Source organism: Eumetopias jubatus, unplaced genomic scaffold, assembly GCF_037043125.1.
Source record: "Eumetopias jubatus isolate StellerSeaLion01/CBP00866 unplaced genomic scaffold, mEumJub1_p1.0 scaffold_5, whole genome shotgun sequence".
Taxonomy (NCBI): Eukaryota; Metazoa; Chordata; class Mammalia; order Carnivora; family Otariidae; genus Eumetopias; species Eumetopias jubatus.
The window spans coordinates 61,194,147-61,219,245 of NW_028274811.1; the positions used below are offsets into that span (position 1 = coordinate 61,194,147).

A 25,099-nucleotide genomic window follows, 5' to 3' on the forward strand; every position below is an offset into this window, starting at 1 on the left:
ACTCCTTACTGTGTGCCAACACATTATTTGCTTAAAGCATTCAGTTATATAACAAATTACTAAAAGAAACCATGACATTTAAAACCTTTAGAGTACTTCCTTTATTCATATATGCATTCAGAAAATAAGAATTCTGTCAGGACATGAATGAAAATAATAGTATTATATAACTATGTAATTGTGGTCAGTATCCCCCTGTCACTTCTTTTGCGGATTGTTTGTGACAAATGTTTCATTCTAAACTACCTGCGGGGCACCTGGGTAGATCAGTTGGTTGGGCATCCGATTCTTGATCTCAGCTCAGGGTCATGAATTCAAGCCCCATGTTGGGCTCCACACTGGGCATGGAGTCTACTTTAAAAAAAAAAAACAGCTTTATTGGGGTACCTGTGTGGCACAGTAAGTTAAACGTCCGACTCTTGGTGTCGGCTCAGATCATGATCTCAGGGTTGTAAGATTGAGCCCCCTCCCTGTTGGGCTCCACACTCAGTGAAGAGTCTACTTAAAGACTCTCTCTTCCTCTCCCTCTGCCCCTCCCCCCCACTCTCTTGCTCTTTCTCTCAGAGATGAATAAATAAATCTTTAAACTGCCTTCTCTCTGTCACTTAGAATGCTTACATGAATGCATTCTATCTTTTACCCTTGATATCAAGCCAGTATGTAGTCAGTATATTAACTAATATTAATATATATCTGAGGTATACTTTGGAAGAAAGATATTCCTAGAAAAATACCATATTAAAAAATAATAAATTACAGCCTCTTTTCCCCCAAATACAAGATTATATGATAAAAGGACATAAGCTCCTCATCCATCTCTTGCCCCACTCCTGCACTACCTGGAAAGTCTGATATGCCTGGGGCAAGACATTACCACCTTGGTTGATAACCATGTGACCACGAGGGAACAGATTGTTAGTCAAATAGAAAATCTTGGCTGGGGGCACTTGGGTGGCTCAGTCGTTAAGCGTCTGCCTTCGGCTCAGGAAAATCTTGGCTGGTCAGCATACTACAAGAAAAATTTTAGTCCTGGAAATCATTACCAAATTTAAATACTGAAATAGCAATACCTAATATTAGTTAAACAATTATCAACTTGTATACTGAAGTACAGTTGTGTAACCAACTTCATTTCTTCTCTCTTGTGGTTCTGCCTTGCCACAATACTTTGCAGTGGTAAATGGTGGTTGACCAGGTCCAAAGTGCTGGAATACAATAAATGGCATGACAGGTAGTGTCCTCTATTGGCATTCTCTTTTGGATCATTTCTACAATGCCAAATTAGAAAAGTAATTATTTATTATGAGAGTCCAAAGATAAGCCCTTAGTTCTCTGCAAAGTCCAAAGACAAACTTAAATCCTCTTTTGTTATCTTATTATTTTTCTTCTTCCCTAGAGAAACTAAAATAAAACTTAATTACAAAGGGATATATATATGTGAGATGGCAATAAAATATGGTAGTTTATAATTATTGCTGCTATATAGCTTATATAATAGCAAGAGCAATAAAATTCACAGGTTATAATATTTTAACTCTTCCAACTACTGTGTGACATTTTGAAATCTGTAATCTTGACAAGACAGAATTGTCAAAAGAGGTTGCATTGGGTAGAATCTGATCATTTATTAGGACACTGTATTCATTATTTTTACCTTTTTACTGAAAGTGCTATCACATCAGTTCCATTGGTGAGATCAAAGAAACCAAAGGGAACCCTGTACATTTATGGGTTTGTGGTAACAGCTAGTATTTCTTGAATGCCTGCTGTGCACAGAAACAAGTCTGTGCAGTCATTTGCAGCAACCTAGATAGGTGCCCAGTTACTATTCTTACTGCTTTACGTGTATTAACTCAATCTGTATGACAGCCTTGTGAGATATAGGGACTGGTGTTCTGCCCATATCGTAATTGGGGAAAATGAGGCCAAGCGAGGGCTGGAAATCGACCAGGAAGTCAGGGTCCCATAACTAGTCAGTGGTGCAACAGTAACTGGAATTCACCCTGGCTCCAGACCCTAAACACTTAACTGGTTGGTCTTCGACGGAAAGAATATGTCTATGTTGTGTTGGCATTCTGCTCTTTCATTAGCTAGCTGTACTATATTAAATCAGCTTTACTTTTCATCCTGTGAGCACACACAGCCTCTGGCCTGAGTTAGACGGGAACAGGCGGGGTTCTCCCCTCCTTGGAGGTAGTAGTGGCAATCAGCAGCCTCAGTCCTTGATTATAACAGCGTCACCCGAAGGCTGACGCTGGTACAATTTCCTAACCACAGAGCCCTGCCTGGTATTCTAATGTTATAGACCTTTTTTTTTTTTCTTTAAGATTTATTTATTAGAGAAAGAGCGCGCAAGCAGGAGGGGCAGAGGGAGAGAGAATCTCAAGCAGACTCTGCACCTAGCATGGAGCCCAACATGGGACTCGATCTCACAACCCTGAGATCATGACCCAAGTGGAAACCAAGAGTCAGATACTTAACCAACTGCACCACCCAGGCGCCCCTTTCATAGATCTTTTCTAGCTTTCAGCGAAATGTATTGTGCCCCAACAATTTCATTTATAAAATAAATTGTATTTTATTTTCTCTCCAGGAAAAGGCTAAAGTGTTTTGCAAAGTTATGGATGATAAATGACGCAAAAGACCTACAGAAATGGAAAGACGAGTTTGAAATGGAAGAAATTCCAGGCTTCTCTTCTTGATTAAAATGAAGACTACATTTTTGGACAAAACATGGAGAATTAAAAATACCATCTGTACCAAACATCTCTCCAGTAACAGCCTATCTTTGTGTGATGTGAGCATAAAATCAGAACTATGGTATATTCCATTGGAAACAGGCCTTTTGTGTAGAAAGTCTATTCCACGTTCTTGTCATCCTAACTTACAAAAGTATAAACAGTTTTGAATATTAAGTCTTCTGTTATATAGTTAGAAAACTTCATGAATAGTAAGATTCACATAAAATCTGATCTCCTAAATGAAGCCTAACATAAACTTTTAGAGAATGATAGAAAAATTTAATTCATATTTTTATTTGTTCCAGTTCAGATTAATTTGCAACTGGGTGAGATGTCTAGCAGAAATATACCTTTTCATTTGAACTAATTTTATAATGCCACCAGTTTATTCACTATGAGTGTAAGAATTTTTGATGAGAAATAGAAAAAGATATCAAGCTTTTAGAAAGTAGAGCACGGAAGGAATAAGATCATATGAAATTTGAAAAGTTAAATACTCTCACAGTTTTAAGCAATTTAAAAATTATTGGATGAAATTATTTGTCATTCACTCAGGTAATAAACATTTAATGAATACTTGCTTGTATACTGAAGTACAGTTGTGTAACCAACTTCATTTCTTCTCTCTTGTGGTTCTGCCTTGCCACTATACTTTGCAGTGGTAAATCGTGGTTGACCAGGTCCAAAGTGCTGGAATACAATAAATGGCATGACAGTAAATAATGGCAGTAAATAATGATTTTTTTCGTTGTTGAATTTTGGGTTTTTCAACTATTGGCAGTTGCTACTTTTTAGGTTTAATTATGGAACCAAGGTTGCTGCTCCTAGCAAATACACAGAACTGAATTTTGGATCTTTCTGTTAATCAGTGTAGAAAATGTATGATCTCCCCGGTATCGAAGTATGTAGCTTTGTTGATAGTTAACAGCACTCGCTCCCTGCATGTTTAGGTAGACATGTGTTCATCTGTGTCCCTGAGGTTTTAACAGCACTTACAACCTGACTTCTCATAGCCCGTGTGGTTTTGTTTGTAAATCTGTGATCTTGCACAAAGGCTCTCCATCCTATTTCACACCCATTTGTTACTCCTGCTTGTTAAATGTCTTCCCCACATTTGACGGACATATTTCTAACTCCTTTAGTTTATTTCCTCCAGTGGTCCTAAGAGTGACGCCTTGACACAGGAGTCAGTATAACCTCCCCAAGTTGAAGGGTGGTTGGTTGCCGGACTTTTGAATTGCTCACACTGGAGCCCTTTGATTCCTAGCCTTTTTGCAGTTAAGAGTATGATACCACTTGATTGATTTCACAATTCCTTCAGAAGTACTAACACAGTAAAATCCTCAAGAATGTCTCAAAAGAGAGTTTGCTATTGGAATTTACTATCTAAATTTTAGAAAGAACAATACTTTTTAAATGGTGTTTTAATACTCTATATAATAATAAATGTTTTATATTCTTTCTAACAAGGTTTTAGAGGTAGTGCTGTCACCTTATGGCAGGCCAGTAGGAAAAGGAGATGAATTCAGGAATGTCATACCCTTGCCTGAAAGAGCTGCAGGGACCAGCCATCAGTGGTCATGTCCAAGGGGACATTTTGGGCCATCTCTGGCTTGGACAGGCCAGCGTCAACATTTAAGCAGGTATGGGCTCCAGGAGCAGTGTGTCCAGGCAGTGGCAATACATATTGTCTGGCAAGTGACAATGTGGACTATTACAAGGTAAATCTTTAACACGAGGCAGGATATCAGCCAGCCAGCCAGTGTGCAAGAGGTCAGGCCTGGTTAGGAGGAAATGCATTTACAAGTGAGGCCCCTTCCTGGCCAGATAGCTGAGACATTGAAGGGAAAGTTGTGACAGAGACCCAGTTAGGAAGATGGCACAAAGGCCATGAAGATTGGCAGGAAAAATGCAATTGATTGGGTACATACTGCAGATAACCAAACCATGGGGTACAATTCTAATGTCTTCCAGATACTAATTTCATTTCCTTTCAATATAGACCCAGAAGTAGAATTGCTGGAGCACATGGTAGTTCTGTTTTTAATATTTCGAGGAACTTCCATATTGTTTTGCATAATGGCTGTACTAATTTATATTCCTAGCAGTAGTGCACAAGAGTTCCCATTCTCTACATCCTCACCAATGCTTGCTATCGCTTGTCTTTTTGATAATAACTATTCTAGCAGGTGTGAGGTGTTCTCTTATTGTGGTTTTGATTTGCATTTCCCTGGTGATTACAGTCAGCTTTAGAACATTATCATTACTCTAAAAAAGAAACCTGTACTTATTAGCATTCCTCCATTCCTCCCCAAAATACCTAGTTCTAGACAGCCATTATCTGCTTTCTGTCTCTATAGATTTTCCTATTTTGGACATTTCATGTGAATGGAATCATTACAATATATGGTCTTTTGTATCTGGGTTCTTTCATTTAGCATTTTGTTTTCAAGGCTCATTCATGTGGTAGCAGGTAATGGTACTTCATTCTTTTTTATTATTGCAGACTACTCTGCTTTATGTACTTCATTTTATTTATCAATTCATCATCTGATGCACATTTGGGTTGTTCCCATTTTTTGGCTTTTATGAGTAATTCTGCTGTGAATGTTTTATGTGGCAAGACGCAGGGTTGTTTTTTTAAAGCTCCCCCAAATAATGCTAATGTGCAGTCAGGTTTGTGAACCACTATTCTCAATGATGACAAATGGCTAAACTTCTCAGTGGATTGACAACTATTTGCTCCATCTTTCCTCTGCTTTATCTGTCACTTAGAAAGTATGGCAAACTAGAGACCACCCCCCACCCCAATACTTATTTGTTGAAAGAGGAAAGAAAACCCAAACCCTTTCAGATTAGAAACTCAAGGAAAAGACTCTTCTTTTCATAATCAAGATACCATTTCACTAGGGAGTCAAGATCCATACAAAAGTATACTACATCTTAAAATTTAAAAAAAAATTTTTATTCTGATAATTTATTCAAGTTTGAATCTGTTGTCATGGTTGGAGTGGTAATGGGGCTGGTGAAAATGCTCCATGAATGAATTCCAGAGTAAAGGCTAGTTTGAAGTCCAGTGTTGACCTCTACTAAGTTCCAAAATCAATATTAATTACTCCTGGGCTTTGTAATTATAAAAGTGCTATTTGATGCTCTCTACCAAGGATATGGGTAGAGAGAGAAAGAAACTTGAATTAATACCATCTGTGGTTTCTAATTTTATAATTAAGGTCAATTCCTCTTTGGAGTGTTGTATAGTTAGTATGTATGATTACTGTTAGGTTTGTTATGCCCTGAGAAGTATTACCATGAGGGGGATATCCTTTCTGGTTTGGTTGGGACAGTCTCAGTCTATACTTGTTTTCTTGGCATCGTTATTAAAAGTCTCTTTCGGGATGCCTGGGTGGCTCAGTTGGTTAAGCGTCTGCTTTTAGCTCAGCTGGGAGCCTGCTTCTCTCTCTGCCTGATGCTCCCTCTGCTTGTGCGCTCGCTCTCTCTCTCTCTCTGACAAATAAATAAATAAAATCTTAAAAAAAAAAAAGAAAATACTTACAAAAAAAAAGCCTCGGGGCACCTGGATGGCTCAGTCATTAAGCATCTGCCTTCGGCCCAGGTCATGATCCCAGGGTCCTGGGATCGAGTCACACATTGGGCTCCCTGCTCAGCCGGGGAACCTGCTTCTCCCTCTCCCACTCCCCCTGCTTGTGTTCCCTCTCTTGCTGTCTCTCTCTGTCAAATAAATAAAATCTTTATAAAAAAATAAATAAAAATAAAAATCGGTTATCATATTCTGAATAATCTGAAGGATTCTCTTAAGAGAGAACAGTGGCACATACTCTGCATTCGTGATAAAGCTGATTTCTAGTACTGTGACTAATGGTTGGACACATACTTCATAAATTATGCCTTCTTACCAAATGAAGCCAAATATCTTCAAGGTGAACAAAACGTTTCACAATAGTGAGAAATAGAGGGGTGCCTGGGTGGCTCTGTCGTTAAAGCGGCTGCCTTCGGCTCAGGTCATGCTCCCAGGGTCCTAGGATTGAGCCCCGCATCGGGCTCCCTGCTCAGTGGGAAGCCTGCTTCTCCCTCTCCCACTCTGCCTGCTTGTGTTCCCTCTCTCGCTGTCTCTCTTTCTCTGTCAAATTAAAAAAATAAAAATTAAAAAAAGTCTCTTTTACTCACAAATGTCCCGTTTTAAATAAGACATTATATGGTTACCCCAGTTATAGATCCTACTTCATGGGCAAACTTTACCTACTTGATGGATTTTAAATATCACCTAAAAAAATCCATTTTTTTCTTATGCGTTGTATGAACTGATTCTTATAGCAAAGACCCACCAATTGTTTTTTCTGTTTGTAATAAATGCTTTATATTGTGACATTTAGAAAATGACTCCCTGCTAATTGGCATGTTAGAGCTTTGTTCCATAGTCTATTTTAGAAAGAGAGGGGAGAGGGGCAGAGGGAAAGAGAGAGAGGGCAAGCAGACTCCCTGTTCGTAGCCCAAGGCAGGGCTCCATCCCATGACCCTGAGATCAAGAGTTGGACACTTAACCAACTGAGCCACCCAGGCACCCCGCTAATCTACTTTTGAGACTACATTCCTGAAGATTACTTGTCATCTGCCTTGTTTCAATGAAATCATGGTGAAGAATGTGCACCTACATGACTTGGTAAGACACACAGCAGGACTGTCTTCTTGCAGAAATAATTATTGAGCTTGGAAGGAAGAATCTTCTCTCGGGTTGTTTTGCCCTTTGCTCAAATCCTCCCTTCATTGCCTTTGACTATATGTTCCTTTTTTGGGGGGTGGGGGACATTCAGAACAGTTTATTTCTACATCAGAAATAATGCATGCCATTTTACCTCCTTTTTATAAACCTCCTTCCCTGAATCTCCCTCACTGGATTGGGCATGTCCTTCCCTTTATCAGAATCACCTAAGGAGTTTTTGAAATGCATATTTCTAGGCAGCCCTCTCACTGTACTGAATCTGAATCTTTAAGTTGGGATATGGAAATGTCAGTCAGTCAGTGTTAATTTCTGTCCTCATCTCTTCTCCATTTTCTCTCCCCTTTTCCTTTCTCACCTCTCCCACCATGTTAGTAATCTTGTCTCCAAAGCCATTTGCTAAAAATCAGATTCCTTAAATCTTAACCCCTTTACAAGATTCTGTCTGATTCGGTAGGTCTGGCTTGGGGCCCAGGGAACTTTATTATTTGTAAAATAGACTTTATTTTTTCGAACAGTTTTAGGCTCACAGCAAAATTGAGCAGAAAGTACAGAGATCCTCTCTACTGTCTGCCCCATCCCCAAGCACTGCCTCCTGGCATTGTCAACATCCCTCGCCAGAGTGGTATATTTGTTATAATTGATGACCCTACATTGGCACTTCATTTTCATTTACAGGAGATAGTGTGTACATTAGGGTTCATTCTTGGTGTTGTACACTCTGTGGGTTTGGACAAATGAATAATGACATGTATCTACCATTGTAGTATCATACAGAACAGTTTCACTGCCCCAAAAGTCCTCTGTGGTCCTCCTATTTAACCCTTCCTCTCCTCTAACCACAGACAACCACTGATCTTTTTACTCTCTCTATAGTTTTGCCTTTCACAGAATGTTACACAATTGAGATCATACAGCCTTTACAGATTGGCTTCTCTCACTTAGTAATATGTATTTAAGTTTCTTCCATGTTTTTCACAGCTTGACAGCTCATTTCTTTTTAGCACCAAATAATATTCCATTATCTGGGTGTGCCACAGTTTATCCATTCACCTGCTGAAGGACATCGTAATTGTTTCCAAATTTTGGCAGTTATGAATAAAGCTACCATAAATATCCGCATGTAGTTTTTGTGTGGACATAGTTTTCAGTTCATTTGGGTAAATACCAAAGTGCAATTGCTGGATCATATGGTAAGAGTATATTTAGTTTAGACTGCCACACTGTTTTCCAGAGAGGTTGTGCCATTTTGCATTTCTCCCAGCATTGAATGAGAGTTCCTTTTACTCCTCATCCTTGCCAGCATTTGGTGTTGTCAGTATTTTGGATTTGGGCCATTCTAATAGGCATTTAGTAGAATCTCTTTGTTTAACTTGCAGTTTTCCTGCCGACAGGATGCTGCACGCCTTTTCAAATGCTGATTGGCCACGTGTATATCTTTGGTGGGTGTCTGTTCAGGCCCTCTGCTCATTTTTTAATTGTATTGTTCATTTTCTTGTTGCGTTTTGAGAGTTCTTTGCATATTTTGGATAACAGCCCTTTTATCAGATGTGTCTTTTGCAAATCTTCTCTCCCAGTCTGTGGCTTGTCTTCTCAGTCTCTTGATTGTGTCTTGCGGAGCAGAAGTTTTTAATTTTAATGAAGTCTAGCTTATCAACTCTTTCTCTCATGGATGGTGCCTTTGGTGTTACATCGAAAAAGTCACTGGCATACCAAGACCATCTAGATTTTCTCTTATCTTCTGGGAGATTTATTGCTTTGCATTTTACATTTAGGTTTATGATCATCTGAGTTAATTTTTATGAAGGGTGTAAGGTTTATGTCTAGATTCATTTTTTTAAATAGATTTTATTTTTAGAGCAGTTTTTGTTTCACAGCAAAATTAAGCAGAAAGTACAGAGAGAAAACTTTATTTTAAAGAAGAAAGAATTGAGTTTCAAGAAGCTCAAATGGCCTCTAATTCTTCTTCATTAGAAGACGCCACTTTTGCAAATGACATTGGGCCTTTAACTTCTCCAAACTCTTTGGGTTTCTTTTAAACAGAGTATCAGGCAAAGGCAAATATTTCAAGTTGCATTTTTGTGTTATGAGATTTAAAGGAGTGTCTATAAAGAGCATGCACGATACCTTAAACTGTTTATAAGCTTTCTGCTATAATGGTATTCTAATAATAGTCTACCTGTCATTCAAATACTGATACTATTTCGTGATATTCTAAATAATCAAACCGATGTATAGAATAATCAGGAAAAGGAGTCATGAGAGTGTTCCCAAGCACCATCTCTGTTTCAGGACCTCGAACACTACAGTTTTCCAGCAATCAGTGGCTTTGCTATCTGTACACAAGGTAGATTCTAAAATGTTCTCTCATTATAGGTACAAAAACATGATGGTCTTAGTCAGAAATTAACCCCAAGAATTGACTCACACTTTATAAGCAAGAGGTAAACAGATCTCTGTGTAAATTAATGCTGCTTAGCAGTGGTGTAACTTATACTTGCAGTATTAATGCTCCCAGAACAGTCAATTCTATGTTAAGTAGAAACTTTGGAGGAAGGTCTGAATTTAAAAGGTTTTGAGTTAGTGTTCTCTTACATTGAAAAAATGCAATTCCTTATTTATAGGGAGGAGCAAGTTGAAAATATTAATTTTTCTACATAGCTAAGTACCAGAGATTGCAAGGCCTCTGGGTTAAATATAAAAATACATTTATTAGTGGCAGGTGAGTATAGGTGGCCAAATTCAAGGCACCTAAATATAGTCAGGTAATTAGGTTACTAGCCCCAAAACAGAAGAAATAAAATGTTACATAAATGCGCAACCACAGTTAAGATCTTTTGAAATTAAAATGATCCCTTCAGAATAGCAATTTATCATAAATTAATGATCTGTGCATAAACAAATAATTGCAAACTTAGTTAATAGTGGTAGACTCGAAAGTTGCAAGAACAGAAAGACATGTAAGGAAACATTGAAAGTAAGGAGAACAGAAAGAGCAGCTTAACTTGAGCTAATAGAAGATGGTAAGTTGGAATAATTTTCAAAACACAGCATATACAATTCTGTTTCTTTTATTTGTTAGTTCATTATCAGTGGGCTTCCATTTCTCCCTACTTGGTGGCTGTTCCATCATTTCAGTGATTCGGCTTTTCTCTATCTTTGTTTCTGCTGCTTCTCCCTTACTTTCTGCTCTGTTTTCTCTCTTTTCTCTGGCCTCTGATTTCCCATCACTTATACTTACTGTCTTTTCTCCAGAGATGTCCATTTTTGTCCCTTATTCCCAGTTTCTTACTTACTTTGTTCTTCAGCCATCCTAAGAAGGCAGACCTGATTGTCTCAGTTTGTCATGATTAGTCCTGTTGGGTAGTTTTGGCTTGGGCCACCTCATGGGCAGCTGACTAGCCTGAAAAGTAGCAACCCTTAGATCAAGCAACTACTCTATTCAGTCAGTTCTGTCCAGAATGGCAGCTTCACTTTACTCAGATGGAGCTACAAGCTTGGCAGCAACTTTTAGCACCGATACAGGTGATTGATCTGGCTTCATGAAAGTGCTGGGTGTTTGCACAATATATAAATACATTCAGCCTTCTAGAAATACACAACTCTATTGGTTCATCTTAGCTGGAACAGTATACCCACATACACATCGGAATTAGTGAAATACCTGAATTACAGAATGTTTTGCACAATCTATAGATTCAGTTAACATCTTAAATTTGAGAGGGAGGGGCGCCTGGGTGGCTCAGTCGGTTAAGCGTCTGCCTTCAGCTCAGGTCATAATCTCAGAGTCCTGGGATCGAGCCCCACGTTGGGCTCCCTGCTCAGTGGGGCGTCTGCTTCTCCCTCTCCCTTGCCTGTGCTCTGCCTACTTGTGCTATCTCTCTGTCAAATAAATAAAAAAACCTTTTAAAAAAATTTGAAAGGGAAATTAAAAGATAACAATTTTTGATTGGTATAGAGAAATAGGGCAAGTACTTTTTCTTTTACCATACTATAAACTGGATGAAATCTTAGGGTTTCCATGAATTGTTAAAGTCTTAAAATGATGAATGCAGAGTTAGTGTTAAAATGTATATAAAGTAATATGAAAATACTTTTTACAATTTCTGGGCTAATGGAATAAAACTAGATACTCCTGGGAATAAATGTACTACTAAGGACAGATCCTTATATTCTTATTTAAGATTAAGTCTTTTGAGTAGTTACAGAAAGAAATCCTGATGGGACACAAATAGCAGAGTCTTCTTCTTAGTGAATAACAAGTCTCTCAAATCCCACAACTGGGAAAATGTTATAATGGTCCAGTACTTTTTGGTTTTTACTTGAGTTCTAAATTACCTTGTTTAAATGTAGATGTGGGAGTTGATCTGGAAGACTTGGCATATACAGTTTATTTGTTGGCTCCATTACACAGATTGAGCAGGTTATCCTTGAACTTTTGACTAAATAGCTAGATGAAAGAGAATATATTCCTGTCACAGGGATGGCAGCCCTTACTGTTGTTCATATTCCCCCAAAGTGGAGGGGAGGTGAGACGACCTCATCAGCTCTGGACTATCACACTTCATGAAGCAAGATTGCCCTGCACATGGCTGTGTGAATTGATGGGTAAAATGTCCACTGAATGTGTCTATCCCTTCTTTCTGTTTCCCCTTGTCCTCTTTTAGTGAATAATTTATAACTTCCTGAATGATGCTCTTTGCTCCTGCCTGTAGTCATTACCCTTACACCCAAGCTGCGGTTCCTCTGCCTTTTCTTATTGTCTCAGATCTGGGGTTGTTACTTTCCTAAAATGCCTTTCCCCCTGGCTTCTCAGTGAGTGAACTTGCTGAGCAACTTACAGCTTTTGGGTAGAAAGGGGTTCTTGGGATTCAGCCACTGAGTCTTGGTTGCCTTGGTGTGTGTGTATATCACTGAGTATTGTTTTTACCCCAAGAAATACCCAAATAGGAACCAGAAGGACCATTTTTCATGACATCTAGTATTCATCATAGTAGGAGGAAAGAAACATTGTTCACTGAACTCAAGATTTCTACCTGAAATGATGGTATGCAGAAATAGCACTAAGCAGCCTTTACTTTGGCTCCAAAGACAATCCTCTAATTATGACTTGCCTGATCATTAATTAAAATATGAATGATGGGGCGCCTGTGTGGCTCAGTCGGTTAAGCTTCTGCCTTTGGCTCAGGTGATGATCCTAGGGTCCTGGGATCAAGCCCTGCATCAGGCTCCTCGCTCAGTGGGAGTCTGCTTCTCTTGCTCCCTGCCACTCCTCCTGCTTGTTCTCTCTCTTGCTCTCTGTCAAATAAATAAAATCTTTATAAATAAATAAATAAATAAAATATCAATGAGACTGAATGTGATGTACATACAACTAAGGTTCCATGGATCCGTGCAAAGAACACTGGACAGAGTTAGCAGACCATTTCTGGTGCTGGCCCTGCCATTTAGTATCTTTTGAAAAGTCATATAAAATATAAAAAAATCTCAACAACTCACAAGAAAAGCCAACTTCAAGATGGCTCAGATGTTAGACTTATCAGACAATGACTTTAAAGCAGCTAGGATAGCCAAACTCCAAGAAGTAAGAGACGGCACTCTTGAAATGAATGTAAAGGTAGAAATTCTCTGAAGAGAAATAGAAGCTATAAGAAAGAACCATGGGGGCAGTGGGGAATGTGGGGAGTTGTGTAAGGGTATAGAGTTTCAGTTTTGCAAGATAAAAAGAGTTCTGGAGATTGTTTGCACAACAATATGAATGTATTTAACATTACTGAACTGTACACTTAAAAATGGTTAAGATGGTAAATTTAATGTGTATTTTACCACAACTTTTTAAAAAAAGGAATAAACTGTTATGCACTTAGCTGGGAATATATACATAATATATTTCTAAGTAAAAATAAAACATGTTTCTGAGTGGAGGAGGACCAAATGGATATGTACAAACTGAGAACTACACCTATCTTGCTGAGCACTGAATAATATATAGAATTGCTGAATCACTATATTGTACACCTGAAACTGAATATAACAATGTTAACTACACTGGAATTATATGTATATAACATACATGTGTGGAATCCCAGAAAGAGAGGAGAAAGAGATTAGTACAGCTAAATATTGAAAGAAATAAAGGATGACCTGGCAAAAAAACATGATTCTAAAGATTCAAGGAGTTCCATAAATCCCAAACAAGGTAAACCAAAATAAAAAAGCTGCCCAGATGCATCATAGCCAAACTGCTTAAAATTAAAGAAAAACTTTGAAAAAGAAAAGTGGCACATTATGTATAAGAGGCAAAATGATCAAAATATTGTGGATTTCTCATCATAAATCATGGAAGATAGAAAGCAGTAGAAGAACTTTTTTTTAGAACATTTTTTAAATGCTGAAAAAAAAGTCAACCCAGATTTCTATGTTTTGTAAAAATATTATTCAATAATGAAGGCAAAATAAAGGCTTTTTCAGATGAAGGGAAATGAAGAGCATTTGTTACCAATACACCTGCTGTAAAAGAAATGCTAAAGGAAGTTCTTCAAGTCTAAGGGAAATGATACCAGAGGGAAACTTGAAACTTCAGGAATAAAGAGCAACAGAAATAGCAAATCTATGGGTAAATATAATACTGTTCTACTCCTCTTAAGTTCTTTAAAATATGTATAATGGTTGCAAGAAAACAATATGGTAGGATTCTTAGTGTATATAGATGTAATACATATGATTACAACATAAAGTGTGTAATGTAAAGGGGCCTATATGACTGAAAGTTTCCTACATTTTGAATAGTAAAATATTAAGTAGATTGTAAGACTTAAGTATATTTTAATCCTTAGAGCCATCATTATAAATATTATGCAAAGTATAGAGTTTAAAAAGCCAAGAGATAAGTTAAAATAGAAAACTAGAAGATATTCGTAATTCTGAAGAAACCAGAAAAGAACTGAGAAATGAAGAAAAAGGAGAAACTAAAGAAATTATAAAATTATAGGTCCAACCATGTCAACAGTTACATTAAATGGAAATGTTCTGGAAACACCAATTAAAAGACATTTTATCATTTTGGTTAAAAATAAAGACCCAATTATATGCTATCTAAAAGAAGTCCACTTTAAATAATATAAGTAGCTAAAAGGTAGAAAGATGGAAAAAGATATACCATGCAAAAGAATTCTGGAGTGGCCATATTAATCAGACAAAATAGACTTCAGAACAAAGAAAATTAACAAGTATAAAGAAGTAAATATGGAATTTAATAACAAATTTGTATATTCACTAAGAAGACGTAACAATTCTGAATTGTATGCAGCCTAACAAGAGCTTCAAAATACATAAAACAAGTGATATAACTGAAAGGAAAAAAATAAATTCACAATTACAGATGGAAACTTCAACATTCCTTTCAGTAATCAGTAAAACAAGTATACCGAAAATCAGTAAAAATGTAGAAGGTCTGAATGATAGCATCAGCCAACTTGATCTGACTTCTATAGAACATTCCACCTCAAAACAGCAGAATATACATTCTGTTCGAGCGTATGGACCATGATAGACATATCCTTGGTCATGAAACCTTAACAAATTTAAAAGAATTGAAAGAATACAAAATATGTTCTAAAATGGAATCATACCAGAAGTCAGTAACAAAGATACCTGGAACTCCCCCAAATATATGGGTATTAAATAACACGCTTCTAAATCCATGGACCAAAAAGAAAGTCCCAAGGGACATGAGAAAATATTTTGAAGTGACTAAACTGCTGAAGCAGTAACTTTAGGGAAATTTATAGCATTAAAGGTTTATATCAGAAATGAAATAAATCAATAAGCTTCAATTAAGAAACTAGAAAAAAAGTGAACAATACTCAGAAAGCAAAAGGAAAGAAACAATAGAACTAATGAAACCAAAAGCTAGTTCTATGGAAAGATCAACAAAACTGATAAACTTCTAGCCAGACTGATCAAAGAAAAAAGACACAAAATATCAATATCAGAAAGATATAATAGCAGTATAGACCACACAAACACTAAAAGGCTAAATAATTTGGAAATACTATGAACAAGTCTATGCACATTAAGTTCGACAATTTAGATTAAATGGACCACTTTCTTGAAAGACATAAATTACTGAAACTCACATAAGAAACATAATCTGAATAACCTGTATCCCTTAAAGGAATTAAACTTGTAGTTAAAAACCTTCCAACAAAGAAAATTCCAGGCCCAGATTTAAGGCAGACATAATATCAATTCTACACAATCCCCACCAGAAAATGGAAGAGGAAGAGACACTTCCCAACTCAGTTTGAGAGCCAGCCCTACCCCAGTACCAAAACCAGAGAAAGACATTTTAACGAGAAGACTAAGATCTTGAACATAGACAAAAAGATCCTGAACAAAATATTAGTGAATTAAATAAGAGTAAAATGCATCAAAACCAAGTGGCGTTTATCCCAGGAATGCATGGCTGGTACCATTTTTGAAAATCAGTGTAATCTACCATCTTAACAGACTATAAAGGTATCATATCAATAGAGGCAGAAAACGCATTTGACAAAATTCAGCATCCATTCTTTACCAAAACAAAAAACCCTCAACAAACTGGGAATATAATAATTTCCTTAAATCGATAAAGGACAGCTATAAAAAACTGATAACATCATTTTTAATGGTGAAGGACCAAAATGCTTTTTCCTAATTTGGGGAAGAAGACAAGAATGTCTGCTCTGAGCATTTCTATTTAACATAAGTCCTGGCCAGCATAATAAGGCAAGAAATAGAAATAAGAGACATACAGATTGCAAAGGAGAAAACAAAACTTTCTCTATTCACAACCAATATGATTATGTAGAAAATACAAAGGAATCTACAAAAAAAAGCTGCCAGAACTAATTTCTGTGGTTACCATGGAGGATACACAGTTAACATAAAAATCAATTACATTGCTATATATTAACAGTGAGCAATTGAAAGAAAAAAAATTACTGTTTTTGTAGTCCTACAAAATGAAATACTTGGGTTTAAATTTAACAAAATCTCTGAAGAATTTTTATGTTCAAAACTGGATACACTGATTAAGGAAATGAAAGAAAACCTAACTAAATGGAGATATTCATGGATTAGAAGACTCAATATAATTAAGATGTCAGTTTTTCCAAATTGATTTAGTTTTAGTGAATTCTAACCCAAGTCCCAGCAAGATTGTTTTAAAATTTATTTGAAAAGGCAAAATAACTGAGAAAGAAAAATCAAGTTGGAAAGCTCATTTTATTAGATTTTAAGACTTACTCTAAAGATACAGTAATCAAGACAGTGTGACTAACAAAAAGCATAACCACATAGATAATGGAATAGAATAAAGTACAAAAATAAATCCACACAAATATGGTTAATTGTTTTTTGACAAAGGAGAATGGCAATTCTTTGGAGAAAAGATAGTTGTTTCAATAAATGATGTTGGAACAATTGGACATCCATATGCAAAAGAATGAACCTGACCTCTACCTCACTTCTTATATAAAAATAAACTTGGGCCGCCTGGGTGGTTTAGTTTGTTAAGCATCTGACTCTTGATTTTGGCTCAGGTCATGATCTCGGGGTCATGAAATTGAGCCCTGTATCGGACTCCACACTGGGTGTGGAGCCTGCTTAGGATTCTCTTTCTCCCTTTTCCTCTGCTCCCCCCCTCCCCTGCTCATTCTCGCTTAAAAAAAAAAAAAAAAAAAACCCAGAAAATTAATTAAAATAAATAAACTCAAAATTGCCAGTAGACCTATATATATAATGTAAAACTATAAAAAGAAGATGCAGGAGAAAATCTTCATGACTTTGGATTAGGCAAAGATTTTTTAGATATGGCACCAAATACAATCCATTTTAAGAATAAGTGAACCTTAAACAAAATTTTAAAAAACTCTTAACCCACAAAATACACTGTGAGAGAATGAAAGATCAGCTATAGACTGGGAAAAAATATTTTCAAATCACATACTTAACAAAGAATTCGACCATGATACATAAAGAACTCTCAAAACTTAGCAATAAGGAAAAAACTCAATGCAAGAATGGGCAACAGATTTGAATAGACATGTCGCCAAAGAAGATATGTGAATGGCAAGTGAGCACATAAAATGTGCAACATTGTTAGTTATTAGAGAAATGCAGATTAAAGCCAAAATGAGATACTCTTTCACACCTATTAGAATGTCTTAAAACACACACAAATAACTGATAATACCAAATGCTGGTGAGAATGTGGAGCACCTGGAATTCTTATACATTGCTGGTTTAAGTGCAAAATGGTACAGTTGCTTTGGGGCATCTGAGTGCCTCGGTTAAGCATCCAACTCTTGATTTCAGCTCAGGTCATGATCTCAGGGTCATGAGATTGAGCCCAGTGTAGGGCTCTGCACTGGGTGTAGAGCCTGCTTGGGATTCTCTCGCTCCCTCTGCCCCTCCCCTCTGCTCTCATGTGCAAGCGTGTGCACACTCACACTTGCACACACGACCCCCCCCAAAATAATGGTAAAGCTGCTTTGAAAAACAGTTTGGCAGTTTCTATTAAAGTTAACATACAGTTTCCATGAAATTTAGCACTCCTACTCTCAGTTGTTTATCTTAGAGAAACAAAAGCTTATATTCACACAATAAGTTGTACATTAATGCTTATAACAGCATTATTCATAATGGCCAATTACTGGAAACAAATAGCTTTCTGCTGGTGACTGGGTAAACTATGGTAGCTCCATACAGTGAAGTACTTTTCAGCAATGAAAAGGAACGAACTATTGATACATGCAACATGGATAAATATCTCATGTGTTGTACTGAGTCAAAGAAGCCAGTTCCCAAAGACTATGTACTATATGATTCCACTTACATGATGTCCTGGAAAAGGCAAACTGTAGGGAGGGAGAGCAGATTAACGATTGCCTGTGGTTGGGGTTGGAGTGGGGCAGGATGTAACGAGAGCTTTTGGGAGTTCTGTATCCTGATTGTGTTTGTGATTACACAAACCTGTGCTTATATTGCAGCACGCAGAAGTGTACATCAAAGAAAGTAAATCTGACTGTAAGTTTTAAAAAAAAACTTACAAAAACAATGCAAATAATTTTAAAACACATCGTGTATGTCAATTTATAAGTTAATAGACTTAAAAACAAAGGAAGTTCTGGTACATGATGCAACATGGATGAACCTTGGGGACATTATGTTAAGTGAAATAAGCCAGTTAGAAAGGAAAAATACTCTGATTCCACTTACACGAGGTACCTAGCATAGTCAAATTCGTAGAGACAGAAAAGAAGAATGGTGGTTTGCAGGATGGAATAATGGCGAGTTATGTCCTGTGTATGCCCTATTCAAATCCATTTTGAGTTCTTTAGAGAACAAAGAAGTTAATCTATTAACTTTCAAAAAAGTCATGTGTGATTTCCATATAATATGTAGCCATAGAACTTTGTGGGGTTTTTTGGTTTTGGTTTTTTGTTTGTTTAAGATTTATTTATTTATTTTAGAGAGAGAAAGAGTAAGAGGGCAGGAAGGGGCAGAGCGGGAGGGGAGAGAATCCCAAGCCGACTGCCTGCTGAGTGTGGAGCCCGACATGGAGCTTGATCCCAGGACCGTCAGATCATGACCTGAGCCAAAACTAAGGGTCAGACGCTTAACTGACTGAGCCACTCAGGCGCCCTGCCATAGAACTTTGTTAATCACACAAGTTAAAATAAGCTCTAAGTGCAAACGCTTGCTTTAAATGCTTCTGCAAAGCCCTAGACAACAATGAAAACAATGTTTCCTCCTTTAATTAATCTCAGAGAAATGACATATAGTTACATAATTGCCCTGATTCTTATCCTGAGGATATAAGAGTGGAATGTGGAGGAAAGAATGCTCGGGAGAGAGTTGCTTTGCAAGAACTAGAGGAGGACTGGGGAGGACTAGAGTAGAGCCTTAGGTGTAGGGTTTGCCCCCAGTATAAGTGAGCTTCTCAACAATAAAATGTATGCCTTTTTCAACTAGGCTCTGAACTGTGAAAGATTAGGCTATTGTGGTTGTGTCAGAACTATCCCTGAACAAGCCTAATTCTAGATTAAAACGAGAACATGAGGTGTTGGACAGTTGAAATCCTTTCTGCACTCAGAAGGGCTTAAAGCTGAAAGGAAAAGGGGAGGTGGAGCTCAGGAAATGGGATCTTTTATGGCTGTTTTAAATTATTTTTAATATGGTTTCATTATTTATTGAACATTTTTAAGCAGAAAACAAATGCTATTACATTTACTTGGTTCTTTGAGTGGCTCATCATCATAGGATAAATAGCAAGGTATGGCCGCTATGCTTCAATGGCAACAGAAAGAATCAAATTTTACAAAATCTTAAAGCTGAGTCACAAAAGTGCATGACCACATTGAAGTGAGTAATGGCTAAATGGCACAGTCATCTTTTTGATAGATTGCATTTTCACTCAAATATCTGTTGCCCCTCCCTGAGCTCACCTTCCCACAGGAGGATGATACTCTTGGCTAGTGGACCCAGGCATGGCCAAAAGACTTGGTTTAGGTAATAAACTGTGAGCCTAAGTGACAGGTATCATTTTGGAGCAGGAACATCAAGAGCCATCACCTAGTTCACTGTGGTCTTGTTCCTCTGCTGCAAGACCAGCAACATCCCATATAGGAACTGCTCTGTGAGTTGGTCCTGTGAGTAGAGCAGAGTTGCAGTGGACCCATGATGAACATGTAAATTGGGCAGGAAATAAACCTCTGATTACTTGGGGTTGTTTTTTTCTGCAGCATTACTTAGCCTATCCAGACTTTTGTATGTTTCTACCCACACCACAGCAGTGTCATAAACATTTATATAGTCCATATAACATCTTGCTTAGCCTTCTTATTTACCTATTTCCCTTTTCCCAAAGGCCAAATTCACACAGTTTCTTCTCCACCCCTTGGTAACAGAATCCCAGCTTCATTCTAGCTACTATGTGCCCACCTAATAGTCTAAGTCAATTTTTTACAACTTGCTTCCTCCTTGAAAGTAATTGGCCCAGGAGTGAGCATGTGACCAAGTTCTGAACAATGAGATTGAAGGGGAATCTGCCGGAGAATTTAGGAGAAATGTTCCCTTTCTGATAAGAGCAGCATGCAAAGAAAAAGTTGTTTACTGTCCTCCAAGTTTAGCTTTGAAAGCTGTAATGTAAGAATGTGATGCCTGAAACTGTGACCATGAGGATTGACGCCAATGTGCCGAGAGCAGTGGATTTGTCAAGGATAGAAAGAGCTGGAGTCCTTGATGACATATCTGAACAAGCAAATCAACCTTAGGACTGCCTACCTGGACTTCTGAGTGAAGTATCAATGTCCTTGTAGTTTAAGCCATAGTCTGATTTTTCTGTTGCTTGCTGCCAAAAGCATCCTAACTGATGCAGCACGTGTAGACAAAGCACTGTTCACATGGCCAGTTTCACAAGGGGTTCATCTTTACGACTGCCCCAGATAGGCTTAGATTTACAAGTTCTTAAAAACAGTACAGTGGAAGTCAAAGGAATTTGGAGATTTTACAGAATTGGGTCACCATAGTACAGTTCTATCCTTGATGAAATCCTCTCTGGTGCATGCCCTGAATGAAGCACTCCACTCCCTATGGCCATTTGGTTGGCCTAGGGTCATGTATGCCTAGGTAGGCCTGGAAGCTACCTGGGCCTCATCTTTTCCGCAGTGGCGAAATAAGTCTTTCAACCACCAAACCCCAATATGAGATTTCTCCAACACAAGGTAGTCAAGCCAGAAGGACTGCCAAAGCTGTTGTCTTGAGCTCTCTCCATTACATAGTATCCTAAAGCAGCACCATAAATGAGTGCAGAGGGAGCTCAGGGCTTAAGCTTCAAGGAGTACTGTGTGTGTCACTCGTCTGAAGCCAGGCTCATCCCCAGCTGGTCCCAGGAGCTCCTCAGCAGCTGCAGCCACTGCCACAGAGCAAGTCATGGGTTTTGGCGAGTAGGCCCGCGTCTAAATGCTCGAAATAAGTTTGGTCTTTTCAAGGTTTCTTGGAGCAACATCTACTTTGGTCTTTTCATAGTTTCTTGGAGCAACATCCACTTTGGCATTCTTTTATCAGCCATTATTTCCAGATGTTCCTTGTTTTTATTCCACTTTCCTATTTCACAAACCATGTTGTGTTATTTTCAATCCTTGTCTTTTGTCTGTGTTTGTGGATCTCAGAAACAGTCTCAGAAATGTGATCATTCTTTGATTTTTCTAGGTATCTTTTTTCTTTGTTGTCCTAGCTGAGTGTGGATTCTGGACATCATGTAGGAGTGTTACTTTAAGCTTTTTGGAAACAAACAACTATCTTAATTGTTCTAGCACTACTTTCCTTTTATTTCCATTTTACGTGTATTTTCTATTTGCCAAGAATGTTGTTTTAATAGTTGGGGGCCCTTTTTTTTTTTAAGATTTATTTATGTATTTTTAGAGAAAGAGAGAGAGCGTGCACAAGTGGGGAGGGGCAGAGAGAGGAGAGAGAGGATCTCAAGCAGACTCCCCACAGAGCACGGAGCCTGACGAGGGGCTCCATCTCACGACCCTGAGATCACAACCTGAGCTGAAACCAAGAGTTGGACACTTAACCGGCTGCGCCACCCAAGCCCTTTTTATTGTCTCTGCTACCATATACTTCTTTTCATCTTGCAAATAAGAGAGAAGTACACAAAATTTGTCTAGTACAGTTATTTATATCAATTCTTGTAACTGTTTTTGGAAAATTCCACGAGGAGCAGTTAAGTTGCTGTGAACCCAATACAGTCCCCCTCAGCCCTGAATGGTACAAATGCAATATTTATCAAAATAACTTATTTTAAATCTGTATTATCTCATTTCAGTTTGCTTAGTATAAAGTAGATAGTAACTGGCTATATTTGCTATTTTTCTCTACTTTCTATATCCTCCATTTTATACTTACACTGCCCTTAGGTCAGGTTTTGTCGCTACTTGGCACCTCTGAGTTCTTAGCATTCTTTCTTAGATTTATACCTTGAATCAGAAAATCTTTTTTAAGAAATCTGTATCTGCACATTGTCCCATAAAATTTTCTTCGGATGGATTAATAATGTGCCAAGCTCATAAGGAGTTTAATGGCTATTTTGCCTTGTGGATTTATTGTGGTTTCTTTGTTGTTGTTTTTGGAGAATTTCTATTCTTCCATCAGTTCACAGAAACCTTGAAGCATCTGTGCTTGGGAGAAGGATGATCACAGGGAAGTGAAAAAGCACATGTAACTGCTTTGTTCCTACATATTGTGTGGCAATAAAAGTCATAGGCCCTGACGTTCCAGATAGTCAACGATGTACAAACAGCTTGTGTTCCAACAGTCTGTAGGTCAGCTGCTTGTTTGAAATGCATTTCCCTATGGAAACAAGGTTAAGAGGGGCACTTGGGTTTTTAGGTGAGTTCATAAAAGCCTGTTTCACCCAGAATATCACAAATTCTGTACATTGTAGTGAATAAGAGCAGAATATTGTTGTACTGCTAAGTCTTAAGTAGCCAAAAAAGAAATACAACTGAATAAGAAAGCGCCTTTAAAAAACGTATATTGGGTGCTGATAGTCACAGAAAAACAAATTTAACTAGACAGGCATGTAGAGGAATAGTCTTATGAAAATTCCAACAGGGACAATGGAAGGACAAATGGTACTTAGTTTCCTTCCTTTCCTTCCCCTCCCTCCCTCCCTCCTTACTTCCTTCCTCCCTCCCTCCCTCCATCCCCCTCTCTCTCCCTTTCTCTTTCTTTCCTTTTTTTCCTTCTCTCTCTCTCTCTTTCTCTCTCTCTCTCTTTTTTTTCATTTTGAGCGTCACACAATACAGAAAGCTTTGTTCAGCCACACTGTACCAGAGAAAGGCGGGCTCACTTTGATGCTGTCATCTTAGGCTTCTGCCAGTTCTCTCTTACTCCATTTCCGTTCATCCCGCTTCCTTTTCTCCTCAGCTGCTCTACTCCTTCCCTCCTTTGCCTGAGGTTTCAGGGACCTGTAGCACATGGCTCCGTAGGCCTGTGGAGCAACAGGGCGGAGTGACAGCCGAGCTTGATGGGTGGAGACCTGCACCAGTGACACCATCTTGTCGGTACAACCCGCACACCCGCTAATTTTCTTTTTTATGTCTGTTTCTCTTTAAAACAAACAGCTTGAGGGGCAGGGTGCCTGGGTATCTCAGTTAGTTGAGCTTCCGACTCTTGGTTTTGGCTCAGGTTGTGATCTCAGGGTCGTGAGATTGAGCCCCGCATCAGGCTCCATGCTCAGTAGGGAGTCTGCTTGAGATTCTCTCTCCCTCTCTCTCTGCTCCTCCCTCCCTTTCTTTCTCTCAAATAAATAATCTTTAAAAAAAAAAATTAAGAAAAACAACTTTGAATTCTGCCACACCATCACGGTTCTATAGTGACCCCTCAGAAACATTAACTTTGAATGGCTGGCTTTTCTTTTGGCTGGTTTGTTCCTGTATTTTTACTTTCGTTTCTCGGTGTTTAAGAGAAAAGAAGGATTCAAGTGAAAGTATTGGCAAATTCACACAGATCCACTGCAATCTTTGGTCTAAACTCCTATCTGCCTAAACTGACAGTTTCTCCCTTTGTGCCCAGAATACTCGTTGTTCAAAACAATATGACTGTGTTGCTTGGGTAGCCAAAAGAAAGGGGGACACTTCGCGGCAAGGAGGACAACTCTAAATGTCAGCATTAGGTGGAAAATGCTGTTCTTCTACACCCAGTAAAGTCATCCTGTTCTCCATGCAAGCAGAGGCTTTATTTTTTATAAAGACAACTCCCTGCTGTTGAATATTGTCTAAGAGGCAAAAAAAAAAAAAAAGTAAAGAATATGTGTTTTCTACTTATGCTCCTGGCTGACTGTACCTATAATCCAAGCAAGTATGACTTATATGAAAAAAGGCATATTTTATCTCTCATAACATACCATACTCAGAAATTGCTACATAACACGAATTTAGAGCCCATCTTTATAATTTAACAGGATGTGATCATCTAAGTAGTGAAAAAAATGTGCCAGAATTATTTTAAAAAATTGAAGGGCGTGGGCGCCTGGGTGGCTCAGTTGGTTAAGCGACTGCCTTCGGCTCAGGTCATGATCCTGGAGTCCCTGGATCGAGTCCCGCATCGGGCTCCCTGCTCGGCGGGGAGTCTGCTTCTCCCTCTGACCCTCCCCCCCCCGCATGTGCTTTCTCTCTCTCTCATTCTCTCTCTCTCAAATAAATAAATAAAATCTTAAAAAAAAAATTGAAGGGCGCTTGGGTGGCTCAGTCGGTTAAGTATTTGACTCTTCATTTCGGCTTAGGTCATGATCTCAGGATCGTGGGATCGAGCCCCATATCTGGCTCTGTGCTTAGGAGGGAGTCTGCTTGAGATTCTCTCTCTCCCTCCCCTCCCAGATAAATAAATAAATCTTAAAAATTTTTTGAAAGAGCTTTCAGGGTTTGAGTTATTTTGCTTGGATTGAGAACTCTAAGAGGTGACCAAAATTGCCTTTGAAACATAAAAGGGAACTTTTAAGGGATAAACTGAGACTTAATAAAATTTTAAGAGGTTATTTGAGCAAAAGTCTATTTTAATTGGCAGTGCCACA

The 25,099-nt window shown here is 38.1% G+C and overlaps 1 protein-coding gene across 4 annotated transcripts in view; it reads left to right on the plus strand.

Annotated features, from left to right (window-relative positions):
• MSH3 (mutS homolog 3) overlaps positions 1-3,334 on the plus strand; it is a 178,479-nt gene extending 175,145 nt beyond the window's left edge. For all 4 annotated transcript variants that reach the window (XM_028114539.2, XM_028114538.2, XM_028114540.2 and 1 more), the window contains exon 24: positions 2,594-3,334. In XM_028114539.2, the coding sequence (XP_027970340.1) occupies positions 2,594-2,702 (109 nt within the window). In that variant the 3' untranslated portion in view covers positions 2,703-3,334. The remainder of the gene's footprint in view (positions 1-2,593) is intronic.
• The last annotated feature ends 21,765 nt before the right edge of the window (positions 3,335-25,099 follow it).